The sequence below is a fragment of the Oikopleura dioica genome, chromosome PAR (genome assembly GCF_907165135.1).
Source record: "Oikopleura dioica chromosome PAR, OKI2018_I68_1.0, whole genome shotgun sequence".
NCBI lineage: Eukaryota > Metazoa > Chordata > Appendicularia > Copelata > Oikopleuridae > Oikopleura > Oikopleura dioica.
In genome coordinates, this window is record NC_137293.1 from 14,220,178 (window position 1) to 14,237,003 (window position 16,826).

A 16,826-nucleotide genomic window follows, 5' to 3' on the forward strand; every position below is an offset into this window, starting at 1 on the left:
AAACCATCAATTAGTCGAAATTCGCCTCATTACAATTCTGATCAAATTCATAAAGTTGTAATTGAAGGGAATCTGCCGGATGCGGCACTCGATCCATCAACTTTTACAAGGGAAGTCGCGCGCATCAGGAAAAATAATATGAGATGGAGGAAAGCTGAAACCGCCAATTGCACTGAAGTCTTTTTGAAGAGTCACCTTCAAGGTCGAATATTGAAGCTTCAAAGCTGTACGAAATGATTTTGAATTTTTGGACCGATTCCCGAGGGAGCAGCAGTAGTTGTGCTCCGTCGGAGATTTCGATTTGAAGTGACAGCCCTGTCGAAGCCGCTCAATTCGCCCAGACAAGCACAACTTATTTCGACAAGTCAAAGTCACAAATCAATATTAACCTGGGAATTCAGAGATTTGCAAAAAAAAATATTGAACTCAATTGAGCAATGAGCGATCTTGCCCTGAGAATTTATATCTGTTGGTCAATTAATGAAGTGACCCGCTAAAATTGGCGTAAAATGACAGCGTAAATCAAAAAAGCATCATCAAAACATAACCCGGAAATCCTCGTTGACTTCTATATAGCTTCAACTTATTGTCATATCTTATCGTTCTCTCGTAAAACTCAAGTCGTTATTTATCGGCTGATCTCGGCCCCGATGAGTAAATCAACGGAGACTTGTTAGAGAGTGCCGGAAGTGCTCGTACGTCAAGGCTTGTTTCAGCCGCTCTCATCTAACCTCACTGAATGACTAAACAAAAATCACATTTGTTAATAAAATTATACTTTTCAATGAATACTTTCCAAGCTAAATCACTTCAGAGTTTTCTTACCATCTTTTTTGAGGTAAAATTTACTAAATTATTTGTTTTTAACAAAACTTACAGCAGTCGAAAATCCCATTCAGTGACCTTGCCAAACATGCATCTAAAAGTTAATTGACTCAATTGACAGGTTTGATAGGAATAGAAGTTGGCCGCGCAATGAAACATGACTTGAATTTGGCCACAGAAATTGAAAGAATAAAATAAGAAAGTAAAAAAGCGCTGCAAATATTTGAATCTGTCAAAATATGGGCGCCGATGCACTCGAGATATTCGCACGCTAAGGGCGGCTACCCAACATTTGATAATGACGCAAATATTTGGCCCATTTGCTACCGTAGGTTTTTTCCATATGGCCTGGGAAAATACATCATTGGTATCTGTACCGAGAAGATAGAAGCAAAGGCATTAACTGTTGACTAATTCACTGTTGTCTTTAATGCTTCATAATCGACAGCTGAGGCATCAATTGCTGTCTCTGCAATACATACGATCCCATATTGACACCACAAATTGATCATACCCTCGAATCGTGATTTATGTCGACATTCGAAGTTTCATTTTTTCCCGAAGGGTCACGTGCCCTTCGGAGGCTATAAAATTGGAGTTTGACAGAATGACAGCCGGAAAGGGACCCCTAAAGTGTCGTTTATGGGAGCAGTACTAATCGTGTGGAATTTCCGAGGATTCGGGAAGGCGCACGCGACGGATATTTTTATGATCAGTTAATTAGACAGTTGATTAGCCGTTCTTGCGGTTACTCAAGAATGGTCTCTTCTTTGAGAAGTTCGAGCGTATTCAGTAGCCCGAATCTTCGAATGATGGACAGCTCGATTCTGACTTGACATAGTAATGCAAAGATAGAGTCGATCGAGTAGCAACTGTATTAAACAGAGAAGAACTCATGTTTGTCGACTGTCGGGCCATTCGGTTACAGTTCTTGCTTCACGAGCGCTAGTATTGCTGTTTGCGCCGCGTCAAGTTGAGTCCATTGAAGTCGATGTTGCCTGTTTGCGATGGTTGACAGGCCTCTTCGGGCAACCTCTTGAGCCTGACAAAATTGTATTTGCGGACCTGCTTAAACTTTGATCCAGATCACCCGCAAGCTTATCCTTCTCATCAGCTTTTTCGACGCTAGAAAGTGCATACCGTAACTGATTTACCGCCATTTGAATGCCGTGTTACAGTATTTTCCTTTTTTCTATGCTGACATTCTGGACAGTCAACTTCAGTCTCTTTGATGAGTTAGCATCAACGCTCCAGAAGACACTGGCTATGTAGATAACAGATGGAGCTAACTTCGCTGATCCAAGGAGAGATCATTAATCGAGTTGTCTTCGTTGATTGCCCCCTGCCGACATCAAGTCTAACCTCTGAGAAAAAAACTCTGAATATTGACTCAATGCGTTAAAATGATAAATTTCTTTTTATCAGCTGGTTATTTTTTTCCTAAAACATACAAATTTATCCTTTTGTCTCAAACTTTATTCTTATAAATTTCTAGACGGGGTTACGTAAATCATCTGATACCCAAAATCAATTGTTTCAAAAAATTAAAATAAAGTAAACATTAAAAACATGATGCTTACGCCACCACCAGTTAACTTTCGTCTTCCCACCAGAACTGGGTCATTACATAACACCTTTTCCATGCAATTGAGTGCTGATTCGGTTACGTAACGTGCCCTCCGGTTCCTCATCGACAACAGAATTGCCTATTTTTTCAGGATCTGGCTCGAAAATCGTTACTCTTTTTATTGCCACTTCGAAAAATAAATCAGATTTTGAACTTTTTCCGTTTATTCCCTCTTCTTCCGTTCAAAGTTCAGAGATTGAAAAAAAAGACGAAAATTTCCTCAGAGACTCCCTTTCTTTATATTTATTTATTCTACTGATTGCTTTATTTTCAAGAAGGTGCGATGACAATCGGCGAGCGCATCGGATTCGTCACCTTGGCCACGACTGACAGCTACGCTGCTGGAGCTCTCGTCCTAGCGCGATCACTTAGACAAGTCAATACTGTTGCCGAACTCGTCTGCTTGGTAAAACCTCTCTATTATTTTAATTTTTTTATAAATCTCCCTCCTAGGTCAGCAATTCTATCAGTGAAGGAACTCGAACCCGACTCGCGTCCGAATTCGATGATGTTATCGTTGTTGACGTTCTCAACTCCAACGACGATGCTATGCTCACGCTTTTGAAGCGACCAGAGCTTGGTGTCACACTGACAAAGGTACGAAAACCCTCCTCTCTCCCTGTTGAATTTATCTTTTTAAGCTTCATTGCTGGAAACTGACCCAGTATAATAAAATGGTATTCCTCGACGCTGACGCCCTGGTCGTCAAGAACATTGACGATCTCTTCCAACGGGAGGAAATCTCCGCTGTTGCCGATTGTGGCTGGCCAAGTTGCTTCAACTCCGGCGTTTTTGTCTTCAAGCCATCCGTGGACACATTCAACGAGCTGATCGAATTCGCAAAGAACGAGGGAAGCTTTGACGGTGGCGATCAAGGCCTCTTGAACGACTTCTTTTCCGATTGGTCCACAAAATCCATCGATAGAATTCTCCCCTTCGGATACAACGTCCACGCCGCCGCTACCTACGCTTATGTCCCTGCTTTCCGTCGATTCAAAGATCAGGTCAAGGTCGTCCACTTTCTCGGTAGCACCAAGCCCTGGACATCCAAGAATCCACCACAGGGCGAATTCTCCCAATTCTGGCAGCTCTGGTGGTCTCTCTACGAGTCCAATAACCAGGCAAAAAGCTCCGAAAACGTCTCCCAGAACACTTCAAACAATAACTCCGTCGAAACGCCTGTCATGACGCCTTCAGGCTTCGCTGCTGTCGGCCAGAGTCAACCAGGATTCACACCAACTAGCCCTGCCAAAGCTGGATTCGACATTATCCAGGTACCTTTATTATTTATTTTTGCCGCTAACTGTCGATTTCTAGGACCATTTGAACGCTCAGCTCTCCTCCGAAGCTTCAGAACCCGCTCCAAAGTTCGACATCAAGCCATCAAAAGTAATGTTCTAAGAAGCGAAACATGTGCAATTTTAACTTGTCTTAACTTTAATAATATGCGGCATATTATATGCCCAATTGTATGATCAAATCCGAATATAAAATAATGTGAAAAGACGATTCATTTGATTTTGTCGCAAAAGCATTTTCCACTTGAATTGAGCGATTGAAAAGAGCATGCTTTGAATCTCCCTTTTGTGGTGTTGTAAAAGTTAACGAATGTTTTCAGCTTGCACGGCCGGTTTTATTCCGAGAGCAGAGTCGCAAATCATCAGAGCCAGATTCGGGACACGGATCAGAAGCAGAAGAGAGCAACAAAACTACTCCAAAGTTGAAAGCAAAGCCGAAGTTGATTCTCAAACAAGCAAGCCCTAAACTGCAGCTGAAATCGAGTCCTCCGATGTTCAAATCAGAGCCAAAACAGACAGCATTTCAGCCACAAGTTCCCCTCAAAACTTCTCAAATCTTGAAGAACGAGAACAAAATTCAAGAGGAAGAAATCACGGAAACCGTCGTTTTGACCCAACAAAAGTTGGTTCCAGAGCAACCGGAGCTCGTAGAAAGCAGCTTCTCGACTGATGAATCTTCTTCTACCCACCCAAACACGTCGGATTATATCGAAGAAGCAAAACGAATCTGCGCCGGAGTTTTCAACAATATCTCGGAGCGGTTTTCCGGCGAAAAGGGCGAGGTCGAAAGCGAAGATTTCGAAAACGAAGAAAGTCGGGAAAGAGCCAGATCCTACGCGATTGTCGACGATAGAAGTAAGGATCTTTCAAAAGTCGTTCCAAACTAAGGCATTATTTTTAGGCATCTTGGCTACTGAGCGAGAAGAAGCTCCCATCAGAAAATCACCATCGATGACGGAATTGCTTTTATCGCAAAACGGCGTCCTCATTTTTGGAATCCTCGGTGCCATCGTCTCCGCTGGATACATGTACTTCCGATACCAATACTCCTAGAAACATTGACACTGTCATTCTTCAACAGACCACCTTTCCCACCGATAGAAAAATGAAACAAGCACGAAACTGAAACAGTTCACAAAGACACAAACCGTTACTTATTCAATAAATAATGTTAAAAATACCCATCAATCGAAAACTTTCTTCGAGAAAAACCTTTGAAAGGGATTTTGTGTGAAAAACTGGTTTCCGGCTAATCCCCGCCGGAAGAATTTCATCAAATAACGGCCTGACAGCTGAAGAATTTAACTATTCGTAGCGCATCGATCCATTCTTTGCCATTCTCATATTCTTAATCCTTCAAAAGGTCATTTTCTCGTACTTTTTCCTTGTAAAAATAAGATCATCTCCAAGATAATTGATCCTTTTGCGTCGTTTCATTGGCTCAAACAGAGAAATCGCGCTGGTGGATTGGCGCGGTGGTAGTTCAATAAAGCAGGAAAATGTGCGAAAATAGAGCAATAAAATATAAAAACTCTCTGCATGAGATTTCCGAAACTCCCGCGAAGCGTAAATCAGGTGCGTAATCAGCATAAAATCTAATCGATTGATCCCGCGCGCCAAACGCAGCGTTTGAATAGCGCGCGCCGCTCCCATTGGCGGATTTGAACGAAATCAGCCAATACAACCGTGACGAGGCTGCAGGCGCTGTATTTGGCCGACAATTATTACTCGCAATTTTCGTCTAATTTTTGAATCACCGGAATTCTGAAATTCAGAATGTCGGACTCAGAGAGGGATAAACTTATTGAATCAATCTGCAGATTAAAAGCGGAAAGAGATCAACTCAGAAAGAAAGAAGAAAAATGGACTCAAGAACGAGACAGAGTAAAAAAGGTAAGAATGATAGAAAATTCCTCAAATAACAGTAAACTAGGGAATGAGAGAGATGGTCGACAAAGAAATGGCGAAAAGAGCAGAGACAAAACGAAAGTATGAGGCGAGAATCAGTCAACTGCTAGAAACCATTGAAGCTGAGAAAGAAAATTTCTCGGGAAAGCAAGCTGAATTCTCAAACTATCAAAGAAAATTGAGAGAGCAAAGTCTTGAACTGGAGAAAACAAAGTAAATGCAACTCATTTTTAAGTCCCTTGACCATTTTTAGCAACGACAAGAATCAGCTCAACAGGCAGATTTCCCAGCTTCAAGATGAAATCGATCAGCACGAGCAAGACTTGCGCGATTTCCAAACGCTTCAGAAAGACTACAAATCGCTAGAAAATAGAAACATCCGTCTGCAGTCAAAGCTCGACGAGATCAACGCCATAAAACGCGAAAGAGATGAACTCTCCCAAAATCTGCTCGTCTCCGAAGCCGAAGCCCGTTCAAAACGCGAACAACTCGAAAAGTTGCGCAACGAACTTGACGTAGCCAAAGCAAAGTGTGTGAAAATCAAGTCAGAATACGATTCCGTCATCAAAAAAGAACGCGCCAACGTCGAGAACAGAAATGAAGCGATCATCCGAGAATTCGAGCAGCAAATCAACGAGTTGGAAAATACAATCGACGAGCAAAATCGCGATCTGAAGCAGCTCCAAGCTCAAGTGCGGCAAATATCGCAAGAGTCCGACGAATATCAATCTCAACTGGCGATGGCGAACGAGAAGATTCAATCGCTCGAGTGGGATTATAAACAATCAAAAAAGGAGCTAGAATCGATGAAGCGCAAGGAGTCGAGCCAGGCGCAGAATTTGGAGCACAAAATCAGCGAAATTGAAGACGAGCGAGATGTTCTCATGGCGAATCTGAACGCGAAAAACAGCGAAATGGCGCAACTCAAGACCATCTTGACGAACACCGAGGATGACCGAAACGATCTGGTTCGCCAGTTGAGCGCGGCGAGGGAAGAACACGCGCAGCTGAGAAGAGAGCACGACTCAAGACAAAAGAAAGATGTCGAATCTGAAGCTAGCCAGAAACTACGCTTGGACGAGCTTAAAATTGAGAATCAGAGACTGAACAGGGATATCGAGTCCTTGTCCCAGCAACTTGACGACAAAGAACACGATGTCGCGGACTTGAGAATCAGCTGCGAGGAAAAACAATCCCAAGTTGAAGACCTTCAAGATCGCCTGCGAAACGCAGAAGATAACCAGCGTCAACGAGCTCTAGAAGTGTCAAGAATCGAACAAAACCGAGAAGCAGATCGGCTCCAGAGCCAGCTTGATCTAAAAAACGCCGATTTACGCCGGGCAATCGAGCAAGAGTCTCGTCTGCAAACTAAATTAGACACTCTTCAATCTGATTACGAGTTGCTTCTCAGCCAAGTCGAAGACAGGGACACAGAACTGGAAAATATAAGATCACAGATGGTCTCGTTAGAAGCTGAGCGAGACGATCTTCTTCTAACCGTCTCCCAGCAAGATGCGTCGAAAAAGAGTGACGATGCAGAAACTAAGAAAGAGGCTAGAAGAGAGCTAGAAAGCGCCAGACGAGAATTCAAAAATGAAAAGGACTTGCTGCGAAGAGAAATCGTCCAGCTAGATCGACAAGTTGTTACGCTCAAAGAAAACTACAGAAAACTAGAGACAGAGCATGCGGAAGAAAGAGATGAGTCCCAACGACTTCGACAAGAACTACTTCGCGCAAATGACAACTCAGGCGATGTGCAAGCCAAAGCCGATCAGATCAGCGCGTTGAAGATAAAAATGCGCGTTCTTGAGCAAGAAAAGGCGACTCTGATGGAAGCTGTAGATGGAATGGAAGATGAGGTTAATGGAAAAGAGTCTGAGATTCAAAAACTTCAGCACGAGATTCGTCTTGGCGAGAAAGAACGAAAGAACTTCGAAAAAATCGTGATTGAAGAAAGGGCAAGAGCAGAGGCGGTCGAAGCTGAATTCAATGTGCGAAATCGTCGAACAAACGATGATGACCTAAAGATAGAAACGCTTGAGGAAGAAATCGAACAGCTAGAAAGACGATTCGGCCGTGAACGCGAAAAACTCACTCAAGAAAACGAACTCCTTTCAGCGCAGAACAGGGATTTGCAGAAAAAACTTCAGCGAAAAGACCGCGAAATAATTGAAGCAGAGGATGAGAGACTCGGTCAGATTGAGGAGTCAGATCAACAAGTGGTTGAACTCATGAAAAAGTTAAAAAGCGAGCGTGCAAAGCGAGATCTGATGGAGCAGGAGTTTCAAAAGTACGAGCGTGATCATCTTGAATCCGTGCGAGCTATGAAACTTGATCAAGCAACTGCGATGGAGCATTTTAAAGAAACCAAAAAGCTTCAGAAAGAGATCGATCAGCTAACCGGACAAGTTCTCGCTGAGCGCGAGAAAAACAACCAATTCAAGCACGAGAACAGCGACTTGAAGATAGACCAAGAGCGCAACCGACAGATCAATCATCAGCAAGCGAAGCTTATTGAAATGCTCCAAAGGCAGAATGAAGAACTCACCCCGAAGAAGCTAAAAAAGAAGAATAAAGGAATGACTCCTAATTATGCCCCGCCTCCACTCTACAAAGACCTCGAGAAGCAAATTGATCAATTGCGAGTTGAGAATTCCAAGCTCAAATCTAAGCTCTATGGTTCCAATACAGATCTTGACAAGATTCCTACAAAAGCGAAGCTTTCAAGTAAATCACGAGAAGCATCTCCAAGTAAACCTCCTCGATCATTTGCAGAAAAACTCAACATTCGCAAATCTATCTCACCAATGGATCCTTTCCCAGCTTCATATGTCGGCTTATGTGCTGTGTCCAGCCTGCCTGTTTACATCGGAGACATGATTGTCAAAAAAAAGCTGGTCTAATCGCGCACGAGCGCTTTTCAAATGAGTTCACGTTCCTACTAAGCAATTCCAAAAAAGGAAAGAAGGACCGGAACTTCAATGGAAACCTCCTTTACCTGTACAGGGGCGAATGGGCTAGAGTCACTGGTCGAGTAGAAGGCACCTCGCTTGTTCTCGCAGGTGACTCGTTTGAAGAAGCAATTGATCTAAAATCCAACATTGCTCTTCACGGCGCAGTCTGCTTCGATCACGTGAAATTCATGGCAGAAGTTGATCACGAATTCTGCTTCGGAATCGAGCACATTCCAGCTTCGTTCGGTTCCAAGTACCGCCCTGAAATGGAGTACTTCTGCGCTCTGAACCTTTCCGATAAACAGAACTGGTTCGAGACATTGAAAGATATCGTCAATTCTCCGCCGAGTTTACCTGCAAACGATCATAACAAGTTCGACGTTCAAAAAGTTCATTCGTTCCAAGATAAAATTCCTGATATTTGTTGCAGTACTCAGGTAACCCTTATTTATTCGATAAAAACTAACTTTGCATAAGATCGATGGATATACCCTCATTGGCTCAACAGACAACCTTCTGGCGACAGACGGCAAAACCATTGTCGTCGCATCCAAAGCGCCGATAGTTGAGTTGGAGTCCTTCGAAGATCTCGTATTTGGAATAGGTTACAGAGAGCGATATCCAGTCTTTTTCTACGCCGACGGAGTCCGAAGTCTTATTCGAAGCAAAGTTCAAATCACATTCAACAGAATAACAAAAGAAAGAGTTCACGTTATCAAGGCAGGACGATATCAAGGAAAATATGCTCTTGCTGCCGCATTCAACACGTAAATAATCTGGAAAAACTCATCAAGCTCAATTTGTTTTTAGGACAATCAAGCTCTTCCAGTTCTCTAAACAGCACGCGCTTGATAAAGAGTACGAAGTCCTCGAAGTTCTCCGCGTCAAACTTGACAGTGCTCCATCATCACTTGCCTTTTCCTCAAGCTCATTGATCTGCGGAACCGACAGAATCATCGAAGTCGACTTCCATAAACAAACAGCTGAACCGTATCTTGCCGAGTCCGAGCTTCGCAAAACCCACCAAGAGAAGCCTATTGATATGTTTGCGCTTTATGATGGAGGAAAGGTAGAAAATAACGATTTTAATAGAAAACTTATCGTATTCAAGGAGCGGCATCTAATCTGTGGGCAACATGGAGGATACTTAGTAGACAACTGCGGCCGAATCGTCCAGCGAATCAACTGGTCATCCCTTCCACTCGACTTCAAGTACTCCGAACCCTACCTCTTCGTATCCCACATGTTCGGCATCGAACTCGTGAAGATCGGCATTGCACAAGTTTCCCAGCCGATCATTCTATCTTCCTTCCGGCCGAGACTTTTGGGCGTGGCAGGCGAAGGACAGGTAACATGATGATTCCTCGGCAACTAATAATCATTATTTATTCAGCTCATATTGCTCTCGCGTCCGTATGGAGAGAAGCGGTCCGCCTCGGCGACGGTGAAAATTTTATCCGGCACTGAAGAGATCGAATATGACGAAGCCATCAGTGGCCCAAGTTCGCTAAACTCCCACATCGGCCTAGCTTACAGACCATCTAGGTATTGTCAAAAATAAGCATCAGCCATTCAAATATATTCAGAGCATACCGACAAACCGCTCCAAGGATCGAGCCTCGGTTCGAGCTCCAAAATGAAACCACTTCCTCGGGCATGATGGAATACTCTGTCTACCGATAAAAGGGAACATACCTACTTTACTCAATTTATTTTCCTTATTTTTATTGACCTCACTTCACCTTCCCTTTCCTGCTTCTAGGAACTGCCTTACACCCTTCACATTCCACAGCAAACTTATTTTTTTCCCAGAAATTGTTCTATCCAACTTTAATTGCGAATATCCTATGCAGAGCACTCTTCATTTCAGCAGCCTCATAAAATTATTGAATTTAGAATGCAATGAATAGACAAGGACCCGAATGGGAACGAAAACAGACAGCAAAAACTTATAAAAAGTATGAGACTGGAATTCCCGGTTCGGATGACGAAGATGAATGTAAGTAAAAACATCCCGCTATTGGTAAGAATTTTTTTTTTCAGTGATATCCACTGAGGGTAAAGTTCCAGATCAATTCGGATTCTTTCAATCTCAACGATACAAACAAAATGAGGCCAAGATACTTAACTCGAACAAGCGGACTACGAGCAGAAGAGAGAAGAAATGGCAAAAGATGCTCAGAAAATACGATCGGAGTTTGACCAAGAAACTTCCCGATAGAGTGTTCAAAGGTGTTCCCAACAGTGTTCGGCGTGAGTATTGGATGGCAGCTCTTGATCCAATTTCGTTGAAGCAAGATTACAACCAAAAGGGAGCTCAATTCAAGCACCTGTATAAAAGTAAAAAGGACGATGTCGAAGTCGTCCGCCAAATCGACCTGGACATCAAGCGTACTTGGCGTCTTCACCAGAAATTCTTCAAACCATATAGCCAGGATCAACGCTCCTGCTTTAGGATACTGCTTGCTTATGCTGCGCTAGACCAACAAGTCGCTTATTGCCAGGGAATGAGTCAAATTGCAGCTTTATTTATGATCGTCCTCCAGGACGAAGAATATGCATTCTGGTCGCTTGTAGCGATTATGAACCAAGACCCATGGAGTCAAAGGGGCATGTTCAAACCTGGATTTCCCAAGCTCAACCTTTTCTGCGCCTACTGGGATAACACCCTTCAAAAGCACCTTTCAAAGGTCTACAATCATCTCGAAGCTGAAACGCTGATATCCCAAATTTACCTGACAAAGTGGCTCCTACAAAACTTTCTTGATCGGCTTCCCTTTCGTCTTGCAATCCGATTGTGGGATTGCTTTATGCTCAAAGGAGACGTCGTCGTTTTAGCAGCGACTTTTGTTCTCTTCAAACTCAACCAGAAGAAAATCTTGCGAATGAGCTTTGAAGATCTGACGCCCTTCCTGCAAAATGATATCTGCAATTTGACCATTCCTGATGACACGTTTTTTCAACAAATTAAAAAAGGTACGTTTTCCAAAATCTTTCGAGCTAATCAAGTAAATAAGCCATTCCCTAATTCGCGCAATGATGACCAACCAGCAACGGTCAGAACTTCCTCCTTTCGATCGAACAAAATCACTCCCCACTCGGTCGAGGCCTGAACCGCAGCCGAGCAATCGAAGTAAAATAAAAACCCGTAAGTTTTTCAACTAAATTTCTGTCTTCAAAGTATTCCTAGTGGACATAAAAGTCTCTCCCACTATTACCTCCATGCCAAAGCAACCGATAGATCCCATCGAAACTCCTGTGCCAAAAGTCCGCCAAAAGAGACCTAAAAACGATTCTAAAACGACCATTCAAAGTCCCAAATCACCGTCAAAGACATCTACGACCACTGTATCTTCATCGAACGGCTACCACTTTGATTCATCGAAGGTAAAATGGGAAATACATCTTTGAAAAACAGACAAGAGAGCCAAAAATGTGTAGAAGTCAATTTGTTTCAAGTTGATTGGATGAAATCTTAAAAGTAAGGTATTTTGATAGAGGTTAGAAAGAAAGTCTGCTTGTAGCTTGATGTAGCTGTGTTTGTGAAGTAGAAGAGCTTAATAATAGTGTAGTGTTCTGTGAATTTTTAACAGATGAATTAGCATAGACTTATTCATTGAAAGCTTTTCTTAATGTTTTATGAATTTAACGATTTTCTAGCCCGTAAAACGAGTGGAAGTGATGCCGACAAAGATTCAAGCGAACTCGTTTCTAAAACATTCGCACCACTACGAAGAACTAATTCAGAACAAGATTCTCGATGAAACACACAGTCCGAGTGGAAGTCGCGAGTCTCGACGATCAACTCATCTGTGAAACCTCCACAAATTAACATTATCAAAGTAAACCTATTTTTCGCTCCATTTGTCCCAGTCTGTCAAACATTCGTCTCCGCGCAACTTGTATCATTTCTGTAAACTTTCATTTATTAATTATTTATCTAACGAAGAACTTTTATTTACTTGTTATAGACAGGAAGAATGGCGAATAGAACGGTAAAAGGGGCGAATACGATTAAGGGAACGAACCCTCAGTTCCTGATCGAAAAGATCATCAGATCCAGAATTTATGAATCTCGATACTGGAAAGAGGAATGCTTCGCTCTTACTGCAGAGCTTCTTGTTGACAAAGCGCTTGAATTAAAGGTAGTTGCCCCTCTTTTATTTTATTGACCAAGGTGTTTAGTATGTTGGTGGAACAACAGCTGCGCATGTGAAGCCTACTCCGTTCCTGTGCCTCCTTTGTAAAATGCTCCAGATTCAGCCAGAAAAAGACATCGTCATTGAGTTCATAAAACAAGATGAGTTCAAATATGTGCGTTGCTTGGGCGCTATGTATCTCCGACCAGGGCTCGAATAAATAAGACTCAGCGCTGACACTTTTCGCGGTGATTCATCCTCGCGGTGTCGGCTGAGGCGACACCGCTCTTCGACCGAGTCGGGCCCCTGACACCATTTTTCTGATTCACAAGCTTTCTTAGTTTGATTTTGATCCTCGCCGACCCAGCCCGGCTCGCGTCGCTCTCCCTTGTTCATTATCACTTTTATGATCGAAAAATTTTCAGTGTCACACTGTGTCAGGGGCTGACACCGAGCTGGTGTCGCCTCGGATGACACCGTCGCGATGAGTTGGCAAGGCGCGCGACTCAAAAAGAATGAATCAGCGTAAAAGTGTCAACTCCGAGTCTTATTTTTTCGAGCCCTGTCTCCGACTTACCGGCAACTCGGTTGAATGTGAGCCAAATAAATATTTTCTCCCAATAATTATGTTCTCAGGCTATAAATACTTGGAAGAGCTTCTCGCGGATTTTAGAAGAATTAAAACGATGAATAAAATGGGCGCATTCCAAGTCAGTCATATTGACGAATTCATTGACTCTCTTTTAATCGAGGTGAGTTATTTGGCATTTACTGATGATAGCTTGAGAGTTTAGGATCGAGTTTGCGAAGTAATCCTCCCGCGTTTGCAAAAACGAGCTGTTTTAGAAGAACAAGGACTTTTGAAGCCCCGGTGGAGCGCGTTAGAACAAGATCTTGAAGAAATGGATAAAGAAGAAGAGGCTCAACGAATGGTTAACTTTGACCGTGAATAATTGAAGGAATGCTTTTTTAGGCTGCAGAACTCGCAAAGGAAGAGGAAGGCTATGAATCACCAGTTCCATCCCCACCGAGAAAAGAAAAGAAAGAGAAGAAAGAGAAAAAGTCTAAAAAGGAAAAGAAACACAAGAAATATAAAGATCTCGATGCTCCTGAGGAGTCTTCAAGACGCCGGTATGGCCGAATATCCCAATAGTCTTAATAAAAATCTCTTTTTCCAGCTCTCGTTCTCGAGATAGATCCCGAGATCGCGATCGAGACCGACGTCGAAAGCGATCTAAGACACCCGAAAGCCGTCGTCGAAAATACTCTGACTCTAACTAAATATTTCTTGCAATATCGTACTGCCACATGTCATCGAAATATCTCCATTCATCCCTCTATTTTCAGAGAAAAATCTTAAAAATGGAGAAAGCGCTTGACGCTCGAGCGCGATTACGTCAGAAAAGGGCGATGACAGCGGAAGAAATGGATTCATTTTGCGCGATGTACGACGATATCATCAAAGCATTCGAACTTCAACGAAAAGAAAAGTACGAGGCTGAGGACTCGCTTCTGAGCCTCGCGATGGTAATGGAAAAGACGAGACAAAAGTACATCGACCTGAACTCCGAAGTCATCGATTTGCGCCATAATAACAACGTTCTCCAAAACGAACTTAAAACTATCTCCACCAAATACAGGCTCGCTCGGGACTCCTTGTATGAAGAGACAAAGGCAAAGGAAATGTTGCAGAAGGAAATCAAAGATATGGAGGGCACTGTGGCCCTCGTAAAAGATATCATCTTCGAAAACAACCAGAACATCAAGCTCGATGAAAGTCAACGGAACCGGCTGGTCCGGGCGTGCTCCGTCAAGAGAACAGATTCGATTCGAGCGACTCCAATGAAAAAGCTCATCCCAAGAAGACCGGTTGCAGAAGAAACATTTTTTGATGAGACTTGCATGAGCCAGGATGATGTTTCTTTCGACGAAACACTTGATGAAGAAGAAATTCAGCCGATGACTCCTGTTTTCAAAACTCCAAGGTACCCCTTTTCATCAACTGTGATTTCATAAACAATTTTAAGACGTGGAAAACGGTCTGTTGATACGCTGAAAATGGACGAAACAAACTTACCAGAAGCATCCAGCACGATTTGCTCCAGTGAAAACGACTCCATGGCCAAAAAGTCAAAGGTAAATTAATCTAGAATATTAATTACTCAATGAATATTAAAGGTGATGGAAGAGTCTGAACCCGCCTTCAAGGGTACAGTTTCTGCGGTGAAACGCCGCAGTCAAGGTTTCACAAAACCAACAGGCGCTACCGCACGACGGCGGCAAAGTCGTCACTTCAGGCAATCTGCAATCATGGAGGACTCATTTGAAGTGATTCAAGAAGAAAAGACACCTGATACGACTCCTGATACAATTTCGAACGCAGACTCTTTCTTCCAGACGCCTCAAATCGTCGCCAACACTGCAAAGCCGAGAAAATTGAAGCTTGATAGAACTAGCAGCGTTTGCTCTGACAAATCGAACAGATCAGACCTTGTTGAGCACAAATTCACCACAAGCCGAGTCTTGACTTTTGAAACCTGCCGAGTTTGCTTCAAAGGCATCAAGTTTTATTCGAAAGCGAGCAAGTGCGATGAGTGTAAGGTCATCTGCCACCCTGATTGCGTCTCCAAGCTTGACATCACCTGCAAAGATACGAGCGTTCCGATCGAGAAAGTTACCGTCGGTCCAAAGCCACTTGAAGCCTTTGTCGACAAATCCCAAAAGCCGCGTATTCCTGGGGCGATTTATTACGCTATTCACGGCGTCGATCAGCAATTGACTGAAGAGGGTATTTATCGAATTCCCGGGTCAACTAAAACTCTCCAGGAAATTAAACGCAAGGTTATATTTGGTGACGTTAACTCTGTCGTCTGGGCGGATATCGACGTGCACACACTTGCATCGTTTGTCAAGGTAAATTAAAATCATCCAACCGGCTCGCAAAAAGAATTATTTAGGACTTCCTTAGATGTCAAATCTCCGAACCAATTCTCACATTCAAGCTCCTTCCACAAATTATCGAAGCCGCAAAGCATGGCTACTCTGAAGTGCTGAAGAAGCTCATCAAAAAGCTTCCTGATGCTAATCGAGACACCATCGCATTCATCATCGTCCACTTGCAAAATGTCATCACGAATTCGAAGAAAAACCAAATGTCCGAAAACGCTCTCGGTAAGAAATGCATTTTTTATTTTGAAACTAATAAAATCCCGTCTAGCAATCGCAATCGGACCCTCCTTGGTCGGCTTCACGAAAGATAAACCTTCGGCTCAAGAAATAAAAGATGCCGCTGAATATCAGGTGCGTTTTCTTTTGATTAAGTATTCTCATCGATTAATAAATCATTTCAGGAGATCGTTGCTGAAAATCTGCTTCGCATTCCAAGGGACTTCTATTGGAGCTTGATGGACGTACCTGAAAACAATATTGTCGCTAACGAAGGTGCCGACCCGCTTTGATTGTCGAAGATATAGATCCCCACTTCTACTTTAACTTCTTTACGTTCCAACTTTTGTACCATATCACTGATCTTAAGACATTCCTACTCTTTCTCTCTACCTTTCCGCTTATAATACATTCCAAAAACATCAACATCTCATGATGTATCCGTCTGCATAGCGCCGGATTCATTTTTTTCTTATTTTCATGGCAGGCAATTGAATTTATATTTATAAGCAGTAAGGGCTAATGGGCCATTAGTAATGACATTAGTGAGTGTCTGAAAGTTAAGTTAGGTTAAGGTTTTATTATTGCGGAGGTATTTGAGGCTACGAAGGGTATTAAAAATTGAGAAGCGCTCATTTATATTTGAGCAGGCGTCAGTGCTGAGAGTCACAAGTCCTACGCACTCTTCAAGGCATTTTTCATTGAATTTCAAGCATAGAATTAAGAGGATCAATTTTACGAAGATTATTGAATAGTAACGAAAAGAGGTAAGTCAGATAATTCTTCGATGAATGATAAAACAACACCAGAACCTTTTTGGGCAGTTTAAATCTCATAAGTTGAACTCTCTTAAATTAGCCGTTAGCGGAGTTTAATCAAATCTCCAGATCGAAATATAAAGACCAAATTA

General features: G+C 42.7%; 7 protein-coding genes across 7 annotated transcripts; all 7 read left to right on the top strand.

Annotated features, from left to right (window-relative positions):
- Positions 1 to 2,690: 2,690 nt before the first annotated feature.
- Positions 2,691 to 4,911, top strand: LOC145702830 (uncharacterized). The gene is made up of 6 exons (XM_081780115.1): positions 2,691 to 2,858; positions 2,906 to 3,049; positions 3,094 to 3,726; positions 3,770 to 3,841; positions 4,071 to 4,605; positions 4,652 to 4,911. The coding sequence occupies exons 1-6, from the start codon at positions 2,736 to 2,738 to the stop codon at positions 4,801 to 4,803; spliced, it is 1,659 nt and encodes a 552-aa protein (XP_081636241.1). The 5' UTR covers positions 2,691 to 2,735; the 3' UTR covers positions 4,804 to 4,911.
- A 535-nt stretch (positions 4,912 to 5,446) lies between these two features.
- LOC145702924 (uncharacterized) lies at positions 5,447 to 8,695 on the top strand. Its single transcript, XM_081780218.1, has 3 exons — positions 5,447 to 5,643; positions 5,684 to 5,871; positions 5,912 to 8,695. Exons 1-3 carry the CDS (start codon positions 5,527 to 5,529, stop codon positions 8,559 to 8,561), a joined length of 2,955 nt encoding a protein of 984 aa, XP_081636344.1. The 5' UTR covers positions 5,447 to 5,526; the 3' UTR covers positions 8,562 to 8,695.
- On the top strand, positions 8,583 to 10,295 carry LOC145701998 (citron Rho-interacting kinase-like). The gene is made up of 7 exons (XM_081779212.1): positions 8,583 to 8,586; positions 8,619 to 9,049; positions 9,090 to 9,379; positions 9,423 to 9,681; positions 9,724 to 9,960; positions 10,006 to 10,157; positions 10,199 to 10,295. Exons 1-7 carry the CDS (start codon positions 8,583 to 8,585, stop codon positions 10,293 to 10,295), a joined length of 1,470 nt encoding a protein of 489 aa, XP_081635338.1.
- A 175-nt stretch (positions 10,296 to 10,470) lies between these two features.
- Positions 10,471 to 11,640, top strand: LOC145702007 (USP6 N-terminal-like protein). The gene is made up of 3 exons (XM_081779219.1): positions 10,471 to 10,611; positions 10,656 to 11,588; positions 11,630 to 11,640. Exons 1-3 carry the CDS (start codon positions 10,515 to 10,517, stop codon positions 11,638 to 11,640), a joined length of 1,041 nt encoding a protein of 346 aa, XP_081635345.1. The 5' UTR covers positions 10,471 to 10,514.
- LOC145702946 (uncharacterized) lies at positions 11,633 to 12,460 on the top strand. Its single transcript, XM_081780246.1, has 3 exons — positions 11,633 to 11,760; positions 11,803 to 11,999; positions 12,273 to 12,460. Exons 1-3 carry the CDS (start codon positions 11,649 to 11,651, stop codon positions 12,426 to 12,428), a joined length of 465 nt encoding a protein of 154 aa, XP_081636372.1. The 5' UTR covers positions 11,633 to 11,648; the 3' UTR covers positions 12,429 to 12,460.
- A 96-nt stretch (positions 12,461 to 12,556) lies between these two features.
- On the top strand, positions 12,557 to 14,071 carry LOC145702939 (pre-mRNA-splicing factor 38A-like). Its single transcript, XM_081780237.1, has 7 exons — positions 12,557 to 12,757; positions 12,798 to 12,949; positions 13,317 to 13,345; positions 13,388 to 13,503; positions 13,546 to 13,683; positions 13,725 to 13,882; positions 13,930 to 14,071. Exons 1-7 carry the CDS (start codon positions 12,593 to 12,595, stop codon positions 14,030 to 14,032), a joined length of 861 nt encoding a protein of 286 aa, XP_081636363.1. The 5' UTR covers positions 12,557 to 12,592; the 3' UTR covers positions 14,033 to 14,071.
- A 5-nt stretch (positions 14,072 to 14,076) lies between these two features.
- LOC145702929 (uncharacterized) lies at positions 14,077 to 16,331 on the top strand. The gene is made up of 6 exons (XM_081780224.1): positions 14,077 to 14,736; positions 14,779 to 14,887; positions 14,930 to 15,664; positions 15,709 to 15,922; positions 15,969 to 16,051; positions 16,102 to 16,331. The coding sequence occupies exons 1-6, from the start codon at positions 14,114 to 14,116 to the stop codon at positions 16,207 to 16,209; spliced, it is 1,872 nt and encodes a 623-aa protein (XP_081636350.1). The 5' UTR covers positions 14,077 to 14,113; the 3' UTR covers positions 16,210 to 16,331.
- Positions 16,332 to 16,826: the final 495 nt, after the last annotated feature.